Consider the following 13,212-nt stretch of genomic DNA (forward strand, 5'->3'; position numbering starts at 1 on the left):
ATTTCTGACCTTAACCTTTGGCCTTCCGACAAAGTTTAAGTGCTCTACACATAATCTTGTGGCCACCTACCTTAAGTTAGTATATGTCAATGCTTTGAATGTTTTTTAACTTATGCGCAGGAGCTCTGACCTTCACCCTTGATCTACAGAGCCAGTTTTTAAGCTATGCAGAATGTCTCACTGCCAACTACTATCATGCACAGTTTTAAGTCAGTATCTTGAATGGTATATGCTCTGTGCAAAAATTTTGACAGACAGGTCTAGTAAGTATGTCCAATGATCCATTTTTCTGAAACTCGTGTACAAGAGGGAGATAATTTATTTAAGAGACTGGTTCCAGTGTATGGACCGTGTCATACTCTCTAATAGTTATTTAACCATTTCAACAGAACTTAAAATACTCTCCCATTCACTTTACCAAAAATAAAGCAAAATATACATGCATTATACCATTTTGCCAGAAAAGGCCTCTGTTAAGATCTTAAAATCCAGCTCAAAGATCCTAATGTTTTCCTTTATCATTTGGAATTTTCTCGTTTTGTTTTTTCTAATATACTTTGTGGTCAAACACAGACATTTTTCCTCCTGACTTTATAAAAAGGAGTTACTAAATGGGTAGGTATTTTACTTGTTTACTTGTTCCTCATATGTAATTTTGTGAATTTACTCAACCATAAAATCCACGAAAATTAGTCCCAACAAATATTAATGATTTCATAGTAAATATAATTCTGAGGCCCAAGACAAAAACTGACTTACTACATGTTCTATATCTGAGGACCCTTCGCCTATCGATATGACATCACTGTTATCAGAGGATGGCCGAGAATGGTCATCATCCAATTCTATCACACCTCCAACTGGCTGAAAAAAAAAAACCACATCAGAATTAACTCACAAACCTCATAATAGGAATAGATAAACCTTTAAAATGTCTTTCTATTTTTTTTACAATAATTTACCTTCAATTCAAACAACTCGATCTAACAAGAGCTTCATCTTACAATGTTAACTCACTCTGATAGATCAATTTCTGCCAGCTCAACTGCAATGAAGGTCTGAAACTTGTCTGAATCTGTACTGAAGGCCTGAAACTTGTCCGAATCTCAACTGAAGGTCTGAAGCTTGTCTGAATCACTCTCCAGGTCTCTCCCTGGAAAAACCAGTACTGGTCTCATATGGTGACATCAGTGAGACCCGAATCCACAATTAACTGTCTGAGCCACAGACATCTTTACCACTAGACTGCTGCTCAGTCATATCAAACTGTGTAGATTACTACATCCATCAACTTTCTGCAAGTCAACTGGATAACTTCCCCACAAGGAAAAACTAGAGCTGCTTTTGAGACAAGCAGCTAACGCCTGATGGCGTTTTGGCCGGGTTTTCTGAATTAGGTGATAATGAGTTAAAGTTCACTGTGGTGGGAGACATAATTAAATAATGAATCTACAGCAGTGATGAGCAGCAAACTTAAAAACCTGATTTAATTCTAAGCAATCAAAAACAAATTTGAATAACTCCCTTTAACTGTTCTGAAATAAATAAAGATAACAAAAATTAGTTCTCTGTACCTGCACCGGTAGTCCCCCTCCGATAGTAAGTGGCCTTCGTTCTCTAATTACCCAATGCTGGAGGTCCACACCACCTGTACTGCAAGAAGCAAACAGAAATATTGAACATACATGTTTGTTTGTTTGTTTGTTTGTTTTGGGTTTAATGCCGTATTTCAACAGTATTTCAGTCATGTAACGGCGGGCAGTTAACCTAACCAGTGTTACTGGATTCTGTGCCAGTACAAACCTGTTCTCCACAAGTAACTGCCAACTTCCCCACATGAATTATCAGAGGTGGAGGACGAATGATTTCAGACACAATGTCTTTTATCAAATCGTCACGGAGAACATACGCCCCGTCTGAGGATCGAACTCGCGACCCCGCGATCCGTAGACCAACGCTCTCCCTACTGAGCTAAGCGGGCGGGCTTGAACATACATGTACAGGAATTGAAATTACCAGATAAACATACATGTACAGGAATTGAAATTACCAGATAAATAGAATCTATCTTCATTCTTTATATAGTTTTCATTCTCATACCTCAATTTTTCAAGTACATGTTATTCAGAAAGCACACATCTGACAGGATCACATGACAGATCTATGTTAATAACAGAAAACTGTACAGTGACAAATATCATACTGAAACTAGGTAATCTTGAAATTCCAGTTACTTCTAACAAATTCTAAAAATTCTTTCTTAATATTTACACACATTTAAGTCAAAGTCGTGAACTGCGACTTTGGTTGTGTCAACGTGAATTTCAAGTCTAATCAGTCAAATTCCTATGTATTTAAATTACTATTTACATGTATTTCAAAATGTCACGAGGTAAAACTACAATGTAGAATTATGCAACAGGTACATTGATCATGTTTTTAAAGTTGCCCCAGTTTGTATTGCGTTAAAAGGAAAGGCAACTGGTGATTTACCAAACACACTGTTCCATGAACGTTCAGAGGGGAAAAGTTTTAAATTCTTCGATGACTTGATGAAAACAGCTGAATTTTAGGAGAAAATGCGCCGGCTAAATATTGTTTAAGTCAAACTGACAGACATTTAACGATTTTGTGATACATACAATTGTCAAAAGAAAGTCAATCTGTAACAGAAACTATGGAGGACCATCTCAGTGTAGTAATACATTTTTGTGCATGTCGGTACAGAACAGTGCTTCATTATGCTTTTAAACTTGTCGGTTTTGATTGCATGAATTCATTTATGAATATGTAATATACCATACCATTAAAATGTCGAGTTTAGATTATTACTTCTTGTCATCAATTTTAAATATATATATATACTACAAATGTACGTAAATTTACTTTTATTCAATATTAAACCGCAATGCATGATGGTACGGTGATTAAATAAAGAGTCACGATTGTCCAAACAGAACATCGTAATAAACCATGTCATTAAACAATTTTTTTTTCATAAATGAATGTAACAGTAATCGATATTTATTTTATTATTAATCTACCAAAATCTGTCATTTTTTATAAAACATGCGAAAAGAAATGGGTGTACCAGTCACTTCATGTACCAGACACTTTGTGTACCACTTTGACACTTAGTGTACCAACTATATATTATGTAAAGGCTTTATCTTGTAAATGCAATCACAAAATAAACCAAAAACTAATAAGTTCTGTACTCCTTATATGTATAGTAAACATGTATGACTATGGCAACACATTCTGACAGCTAAAAAAAAACCCACCTGTACAAAAGTATCATGTTAACCCTTACTATGCTGGACATAACTGATTGTTCCTATGCGACCAGCATAGATTATGATCTGCACTGTTCGCCATTCAGTCAGTATCTTTTTGGTAAGCACCCCTTTAAACAGTTAATGGCACTGTCCAAATTGCAAGATAGACAAGTTCATCATAGAAATTTAGCAACTACTTGTAAGGGTTAAGCTGAATTCCGGTTATCTCATCTGGAGTTCAAATACCAAGTTTCAACTGTGCATGCCTGTTATGCTCAGACAAAGCCACTCATAAATTTCAAACAGTAATCAGTCAGTGGTGTAACTGATTTAAGTTATGTAACCTGTTTCAGTTACTTTTTCAAACATTTTATAACCTGTTTTAGGTATAAAATATAGTTAGGCATAAAAAAAAAATATGTTTGTTTCCTGTAACATGCTGAAAAAAATGGGGGTCGGTAGGTAGGGAATTTTTTTTTTTTTTTAATTTTTTTTTTTAGTAGATGTCAGAACATTTCAGTGTTTAGTAACCTTATTATCGCCAATTAACTGCCTAATCAGGCCTCAACCTTAACTTTTTTCAGCAGTTGCCAGCAGGTTCACCAACTGCTAAAATCTAGTTGACCTGCTCAGACTTTAGTGGACCTCCAATTCTATCTCATAAATTGTGATGCAGTAGACGTCATAACTTCATATGACTCAAAGAAACAGGACTTATTTCTAAATAATTAAAAATGGAAGACTGTAGCAATCTGTTATCCCGAAAAATAATTATTTTGAAAAGTGTCCCAAAATATGGACACAATCAGCACCAGTGTTGAAAGTGAAAAAAAAAAAACATCAACAATTATCGGTAATCATTCTGATGATAAACTAAGTAATTGGCCTCGTTTTCATCATCAATTAACACCCCCTCAAAGAGCTAAAAGAAGTGTGTCGGATATTGTGGCATTTGCAGAGGAGATCAGAGCTGTATAGTTTCCACGAGATTGTCATTGCATTACGTCATGTTTTCGCGCCATGTGACACATCACTGTCTGATCGTACTTTCTCGATTCCTTTTATTGTTGAGAAGATATCAGTAAAAAAGTTTTTTCTTTAATTTTTTAAAAGCGAATGTGCAATATCCCGAATAAACTGACATGTAAATGTGTCAGACCGTGAACGATGCTGACCTATTTGCCCTCAAGAAATTTACATTATTGTTTGAGAAGAATATCTAACAAAGTGTTGTGTCAAAAAATATATGTACGAAGACTCGTTTAAAACTTATTAAAAATCGCAACAACATCATACTGCCTCATTTTAAAACCACATTTCTATTTACGTTCATGAGGTCACGTAACCTATTCTGCCGTGCTAACAGAAATCTGTCTGCCAAAAAATCGTTTTACTCCATGTATTTAAATTGCTGCTGCTTTTTCATTATTTAAGATTTTTTAATTGTGTTTTTTGTATTTTCTGGTCAAAAGTCTAAATTTTATTACCATAGTATGTACCGTTTATTTACTTTAAATAGGAAATAAATAATCAAGATCGCGCTGTTTGAAATTTTACAAAACGTTATATGAAAATTTGATCGTTTTAAAAGAATTTTGCCTACATTCCTGTCGATATCTTATTAGAATTGTTAAAGAATTCAAACTGTATTAGTTCTCAAGGGGTGTTGAATATCTGAAGCGATTATATTAAAAAATGAATGCACTACGCGCGTTTTTTGTGTCAAAAGTAACTGCGATGTAAATTAAGTATTACCATGGGGCGCACGTGCTGTGGAATGGAAAATTACCAGCATGACGTTTTGATAGTTTTACGATTCGCGGGTAAATTCCAGTCAATCCAGGTAATTTTGCCTGATGTAGTTACTCAATTTGGTAAAGTTACCACGTAAAAACCACTCACCCGATCGGTGGAGTAGTCCATTCGTGCTATCCTGACTTTAACTCGCCAGTGCTTATAACTGTAGAATGCCGTACTAAGGCAAAATCAACTTTCGTTTTGTGAATTCGCCGATATGGATACGATCCCCCACCCCCCACCACCCCTATTTTTTCACTTTTAAGGGTTTTATTTTATTTGCAGACCGTGACTGAAAATTGGTTGACCGTCGGTCTACCCAACTTTTGATAGTGGACCTGCCGATATTTTTGGTTGCGTTGGTCCAACGGTCCACCGCTAAGGTCGAGGCCTGTTTAAATTACTAATCAAATAAATTTGTCGAAAATTTGCTCCCGCTTTTCAATAACAGATGTTGTTCATACAAGTTTTTTTTCTACACTGATTCCTTTTGTTCAGTAAACATTGTGTAACAGGCAAAGTTCATAGTTTTGCAGACAGACATAGCTTCAGGCCGTTTTTGCCAAATAGAGATTTTCGGGGCCACAATTAATCTTTTGTCGCAAATGGACAGCGTGACCCCTGAACAAGTGGTACAAACATGATAATAGACTGCTCTTCTACGAATTGTTTATCAATTAACGTTTACACCTTGATCAATAAACACCTTTCATAATGAAGTACTAAATACAAACCGCGAGATAACCACGTGTCAGTCGGCGCGTGGCGTGATTGACATCTGTCAGTAGCTAATTAGTATATGACGCTCCGCCTACTGCCATACTTCCGCTTGTGGCGGCGAACAGTATTGAAATTCACCGAGATTTTGATTGACAAGGGGCAGAACTTTTGAACTCGATATGCATCAAAGAAAACTTCTCGATTTTCGCGGGTGAAAACCCGGAACCTCGAGTCTACCGACAAACAGGCTTTTCGCCATGTTGTTTCATGCCGACAGAACCAGAAACGTTCGTGACTATGCGCGACGAGGTCGGGTACAACTAAATTATCCCTATAATCAATAAAGATATGATCAGAATCTCGAATTTCAGCCCATAAAAAAATTGCGGTCGGCGGTAAAAACTTACGGTCGGTCGGGTTACAGGAAACAAACATATTTTTTTTTTAGGCCTTAACTCAGGTAAGTTATTAAAAAAAAATATCTTGCTGTTCTCACCAAGTGACCTCTAAAGTGAAATTAGCAGCACACTGTGGTTAATCAAATTCTCTTTTAGTCTGATAATGACTCGATAAGCATAATGGGATGTTAGGAGTGTTATAGCTTTAAAACCTTTGCATAAACCTTTATCAGCCTTGCGTAAAAATTTTACTGCATAGTTGGAAAGATAAAAGTTCAAGGATTCAGGAAATAATTGCATTAGTCTCATTCAAAATAAGGAATTGGCACAGGAGGTCTTTGTAATATTAAATGATAACTGAAACAAGTTATGAAACTATAAGCAATAACTCAAATGGGTTATAAACTGCGTTAACTTGAAACAGTTACACCCCTGACTGTTAATTTAAAAAAAAACAACAACAAATGTTTTAAAGCAAATGTTCCCAAGAACTCCTTTAAAATTGGAGTTTTCCCCCTGGACCTCAAACCCTTACCTGTTTTCATTCAAATCCTATTGGACAACGTCATTTTCAAAAGCATATTTTTAGCTGTGTTGGGTTTTGGTGAAAAAACTTAATAAAAATTTATTTATTTTGACACAGATAACAGAGAAAGTCCTTAAAACAAAAGAACTTGAGTTAACCCTATTTAGTGATTTGACTAGTACATGTACTTGTGACTTGTGCCTTCAAGTAAAGGAACACCAGGACTCAAACCTGTAATCTCTTGGATAGGAGTCAGATGTTCATATAAATGTTTGATTACCTGTGTGCTGCTCTGTTTACGCTGCTATCAGCTGTTGAATGACCTCTCTCAGTCTGACCTGCATATACAGTTGCTATCGGCGACAATGGCTCCACATCGATTTCATTTATATCCACTGTAACAATATATAAACAAGGCAGATTTCAGTACATGTATTAGACGTAGTAACGCTTCAGCATACTTCAATTATATCAACATTCAACAAATAAATCAAGTTTTTCCTAGTTAGCTTAGAGTTGCTGCTTGATCCACTTCTTCCGAAACAATATTTTTCCCTCATGTATGAATGAATTCTGCATGTATACCCGAAGTGAGGTTTCCAATCAAAATCCATGTGGGCCAATTCAATGTCCTTAACTACTCCTCCACAAAGGTCCCACATCATATTTTAGAAATGTCTTGAGGGATATACAAAATATGATATAAAATTCATGAACTAAAAAGCAAACAAAACAGCGAAATAAATGTACTGATCTATATAGCAAGCTTAAATAGTAACGTATACAGTCAAACTTCGATGGCTCGAACTCGAGGGTCCCGTGGAAATTAGTTGAGTTTTCCGTTGTAAGAGCCATCCAAATGGCGGCCATTTTGATTTTGGGAATTCGAGGGCATGATGTGATATATTGTCATATTCTACCTTAATGTGTGTATGATACGATGATAAATAAAAAACGAACGCTGAAATATGCTTTATTATTATTTATTTTCAAACATGACATAGATAAAACACAGATAGAACACTAATATAATTATAAGAATTTGGTGAAGACAGCATCAAATAGAAAGACATGAATAACAAACCTTTTTGAATCATAGCCCAGTACAAATATAATCAAATATATTGCTTTCCTGTAGCCGACTTAGCTATCCCCCAATATCCGGGTCCTTTACTAAGTTGTTCAGCCGTGCTAAAGCAGTATGAAAGTTGACGTCGGATCTCCAGTTTTTAAGCAGAAAAAATAAAGACAGACGTAGTATGTACATTGCTCAATCATTTTAAATAATTTTATTCGTATAAATCAAAGCCCATTAAAGCCCATTAAAGCATTGCAGTGAACGAAAGTCACATTGTTTAATTTGTTTGTCGTATACCGGCGCTAATTACGAAAGCGTGTGAAAATTACGCATGCGCCGGTTAAAGGGGAAGCTTGGCGAATTGTCAGGTAGAAGTGTGAAAACTTAGTAAACACAAGCCATCCCGGCAAAAATTGTCTGTTCGACTGAATAGGTGTAATTATCACTGTAATTAAGTCGAGGGGACCACCAAATGAGTTTGAGAGTTCGAATTATCGAAGTTCGAGCGATCCGAGGTAGAACTATATAGAATAGTATCGCTCACCTGACCTACAGACCTAAAGATCATTACGATTAACATTCTGACAAAGTTTCATTAAGATATGGTCATAAATGTGGCCTCTAAAGTGTTAACTAGCTTTTCCTTTGATTTGACCTGGTGACACAGTTTTTGACCCGACATGACCCAGATTCGAACTTGACCTAAAGATCATCAAGTTTAACATTCTGACTAAGTTTCATGAATATACAGTCATAAATGTGGCCTCTAAAGTGTTAACAAGGTTTTCCTTTGATATGACCTAGTGACCTAGTTTTTGACCCCAACTGACCCAGATTTAAACTTGACCTAAAGATCATCAAGATTAACATTCTGACAAAGTTTCATTAAGATATGGTCATAAATGTGGCCTCTAAAGTGTTAACTAGCTTTTCCTTTGATTTGACCTGGTGACATAGTTTTTGACCCGACATGACCCAGATTCGAACTTGACCTAAAGATCATCAAGTTTAACATTCTGACTAAGTTTCATGAATATACAGTCATAAATGTGGCCTCTAAAGTGTTAACTAGCTTTTCCTTTGATTTGACCTGGTGACCTAGTTTTTGACCCGACATGACCCAGATTCAAACTTGCCCTAAAGATCATCAAGTTTAACATTCTGACTAAGTTTCATGAAGATACAGTCATCAATATGGCCTCTACAGTGTTAACAAGCTTTTCCTTTGATCTGACCTAGTGACCTAGTTTTTGACCTCACCTGACCCAGATTTATACTTGACCTTAAGATCATCAAGATTAACATTCTAACCAAGTTTCAATATGATATGGTCATAAATGTGGCCTCTACAGTGTAAACTAGCTTTTCCTTTGATTTGACCTGGTGACCTAGTTTTTGATCCTACATGACCCAGATTCAAACTGGACCTTAAGATCATCAAGATTAACATTCTGGTCAAGTTTCATTAAGATTGGGCCAAAATTGTGACCTCTAGAGTGTTAACAAGCTTTTCCTTTGATTTGACCTGGTGACCTAGTTTTTGACCCCAGATGACCCAATATCGAACTTGTCCAAGATTTTATTGAGGGTAACAGTCTGACCAAGTTTCATTAAGATTGGGCCAAAAATGTGACCTCTAGAGTGTTAACAAGCTTTTCCTTTGATTTGACCTGATGACCTAGTTTTTGACCCCAAATGACCCAATATCGAACTCGTCCAAGATTTTATTGAGGGTAACATTCTGACCAAGTTTCATTAAGATTGGGCCAAAAATGTGACCTCTAGAGTGTTAACAGTCAAACTGTTGACGACGGACAGACGGACGACGACGGACACAGGGCGATCACTAAAGCTCACCTTTGAGCACTTCGTGCTCAGGTGAGCTAAAAAAGGAATAAATTCGGGACTGGGCGACAAGTTCGAGCGATCCTGGGTGTTCGAAAGATCCGAGTTCGAGCCATTGAAGTTCAACTGTATTTAAATGCAATTTTAATTTAAATACAAGTTATACTTACATTCTACATCTAGTGAAGGCAGTCTTGGAAATAAAGGCAGCCTATTTCTAGCCTGTGAAATCTGTGTAGATGTTGCAACTGGAGATGGTGGTAAGACTTCTGAGTGGGACACATTTTCAGCCATTGCAGATAATCATTTTACACTGGAAATTACAAAAAAAAAAAAGATACAAGTGAGTTCAAATTTACCAATCTTTTTGTATCAGTTCAAGTTAAACAACAACACTTGACCACATAGGCAATGAATTTCTTACTTGAAAAAAATGATTGCAATGTTTTATACTCTTAGCTCATATTGTCTTGACAGGTCAGGCTTTTTAATGTTAATGTCAAACATTTGATCCCTGGTGGAACAGATGAAGAGATCCCCAAAGCTAATTAAGACACAAGCATCAAAGCCAAGGGTCATGCCACTCCTTCAAATAATGTTATCTACAGTCAGTCAGAAGTGAACCCATTCATAACTTTATCATGATATCAGGTAGTGATGGGACATCGGTTAGTAAACCGATGTGATGTATCGGAAAAATAATCGGTTGAATGTAATTTATTTTCATACTTGTTTATTCAGATAGTCATGTCTTTAAAGTGACTGTTTTTCTTAAAATTCATATGCTCTTTTGAAAAATAAAGAACTACCATTAATCAGATGTTTTAAAGCTGGTTCATGGTAAACAGAAACTTGTTTAGTAATGACTAATTAGTTGCAGCCAGGGAAACAACAATAAATTGCAATCTGGTTTACATACATGTATCATAGACTCATAGCTGTCATTTGTGACAGTTGACTGGTATACCTGTACCTGTAACATATCTAGCATACAGCAAGGAAGTACAGTCTTTCTCTGGATGACAAAAATAGTGATTGTAGAAAATCATTAAATGAATTTACTTATTTTTCGGTAATATTAATATTTTCATACAATGGTTACCATAGCCTGACACTACTGAGTAGCACCATGTTCCAACTACTTGTTGCTATGGCATATAACAATGTCATGAAGCTTGGTAAAAAATGATCAGATAAAAATCAGAGTTTAATCTGTTTCCATATGTACACTGGTCAGCGATACTGGGTAAACGGAATTTTGGCAAAAAAAAATCATGACAACTCGATGACAACTGCAATTGCATAAAAACACCAAAGTTCTTTCCATTGAAATCACGTCATGGACACGGAAATTTGATGGCATTAGTGTCCAGTTTCAACAGATAAATTCCCTCGGGCATACCGTTGTAAAATACGAAAATTTATCAAAGTTTCGCTAATTTTTTTGGCCCCACTTTTATTGACGCTATGGACGCCGCCATGTTAACAGCTGATCCTAACTGTAAGATGTTAAATCCATTTTCATTGGATAACTGAAACGAAATACTAATGATTGAGTGTCGGCATACTTCTGTTTTATCCGTTATGCATGCAGGTAGTCCATATTTCGGATATTTCTAAGGTAAACAAATTCTCACGCACCATATTTCCCTTCGGAAACCTTCGTTCATACCCGTGTAGATTCGTACCCGCTATCGACTCTGAGAAAACATAATCGATTATTTGAATCGGTTGGACTTTTCTAGCCGTCAATCGATTATATCCGCTAATCGGCCCATCACTAATATCAGGCGTTCTAATTGACCAATCAGAGGGTTGCATTTTCAAGCACCTGCCAGTTTCCACTTGGGTAAAATGAAGTATTTCTACAATGAAATAAATATCACATATTTCAGAAGTCAGATTAAATTTTTGACTTCACATGCTCGCAACCATCCTACAAAGAACAAAACCTCGAAGTTTCACTGAAAAATTATGTGGATTTAATACTTTGATTTTAGTTTAAAGTTTGAGATTTTACACAGGGAGTCTATGATAAAGTCCGAGTAAAATGTAATCATTACCCAAGTGAAATTAGTATCATTCCGCAATGTTATGGACGTGTTAAAATTATGAATTGCTCGCAGGCTCAAATCTGTTGATTCCAGCTTTCAGTAGATCATACTTATCATAATCATATGAATTGGGCTCACATTTCACTACATATTTTTCAATTTTGACACTATCATCGATCCTTATAGATGAAATGGTGGCTATCAAGATAAAACCTAAAACAGTCCTAGAAGAGTGTAAGAGATTACGAATCAACAAATTAACAAGAGCTCGTCGAACACGAAATGCCCCCCTTGATGCATTCAGTAATTGCACAAGGAACAGAAATTATTTGTTCACTGTAAACAAAAGTTCTACTGTTCTGGTTCAATGTGACCTTTGACCTATTGACCTCAAAATCAACAGGGGTCATCAGCTGGTCATGATCAACCTCCTTTGTTAAATTTCATGATCCTAGGCCCAAGCGTTCTCAAGGTATCGTCCGGAAAGGGTTTAACTGTTCCGGGTGAATGAGACCTTGACCTATGGCCTACTAACATCAAAATCTATAGGGGTCACCTACTGGTCATGACCCAACCTCCCTATCAAGTTTCATGATCCTAGGCCCAAGCGTTCTCAAGTAATTGTCTGGAAACGGTTTAAATGTTCCGAGTCACTGTAACCTTGACCTTTGACCTACTGACCTCAAAATCAATAGGGGTCATCTGCTGGTCATGATGAACCTCTGTATCATCTTTCATGACCCTTGGCCCAAGCGTTCTCAAGTTATCAGGGATCGAATTTAACTTTTTTTCCAACTAGCAAATTTTTGCTAGTGCCATTTTTTTCCACTAGCAAAATGATGGGTTCCACTAGCAATTATTTAAAAGCTGTTTACGTGCTAAATTTAAGTTGTTTTGTTGTTGTTTGGTTTCATATAAAACTTCACGGTCCGGACAGGCTTGGGACTTTCTGGTTTTGAAAGTACAATACAAACCAAAGTACTCAATGATTCTTTGGACTTTTGGCTGGAGGCTGATGTTTTAAGTTTTTTCTCAGGTCACTGCCGGTAGTGTTGCTAGCATTTTCGAGCTCCGTGGGCCTTTTTGCACCAAGAAACGTTATTTTCCTCTCCATTTTCGCAGAACTTTGCAAATTACAGACATCCAAAATGAAAACAAATATTACCTAGACGCTTACTTACATATCCGATAATTACTTTTGTATAAAGCGACAAGCGTCTAGAAGCAGTCACGTGATTATCGGTAAAATTAACTGCCCGAAAGGAGTTTTTAAAGAGAAAAGGACAGTTTGAGCGAATTCCCCGATTTTCAAACGTGATCGCGAAAATATTCGAGTGCCATGATTTTCTACTCGCATTTTTTTATTCTTACTCAAATTTTGCGAGTTAGCGACCGTTAAATTTGATCTCTGGTTATCATTCAGAAACCGATTAACTGTTCCTGGCCAATGTGACCTTGAACTTTGACCTAATGACCTCAAAATCAATAGGGCTCATCTGCTGGTTTTGACCAATCT

The 13,212-nt window shown here is 36.4% G+C and overlaps 1 protein-coding gene across 2 annotated transcripts in view; it reads right to left on the reverse strand.

Annotated features, from left to right (window-relative positions):
* LOC128550305 (E3 ubiquitin-protein ligase RFWD3-like) overlaps positions 1 to 13,212 on the reverse strand; it is a 46,570-nt gene that overhangs the window by 26,653 nt on the left and 6,705 nt on the right. For both annotated transcript variants that reach the window (XM_053529112.1, XM_053529111.1), the window contains exons 2-5: positions 9,813 to 9,955; positions 7,000 to 7,114; positions 1,575 to 1,653; positions 760 to 864 (exon numbers count right to left, since the gene is read on the reverse strand). In XM_053529112.1, the coding sequence (XP_053385087.1) occupies positions 760 to 864; positions 1,575 to 1,653; positions 7,000 to 7,114; positions 9,813 to 9,936 (423 nt within the window). In that variant the 5' untranslated portion in view covers positions 9,937 to 9,955. The remainder of the gene's footprint in view (positions 1 to 759; positions 865 to 1,574; positions 1,654 to 6,999; positions 7,115 to 9,812; positions 9,956 to 13,212) is intronic.

Source organism: Mercenaria mercenaria, chromosome 17, assembly GCF_021730395.1.
Source record: "Mercenaria mercenaria strain notata chromosome 17, MADL_Memer_1, whole genome shotgun sequence".
Classification (NCBI taxonomy): domain Eukaryota; kingdom Metazoa; phylum Mollusca; class Bivalvia; order Venerida; family Veneridae; genus Mercenaria; species Mercenaria mercenaria.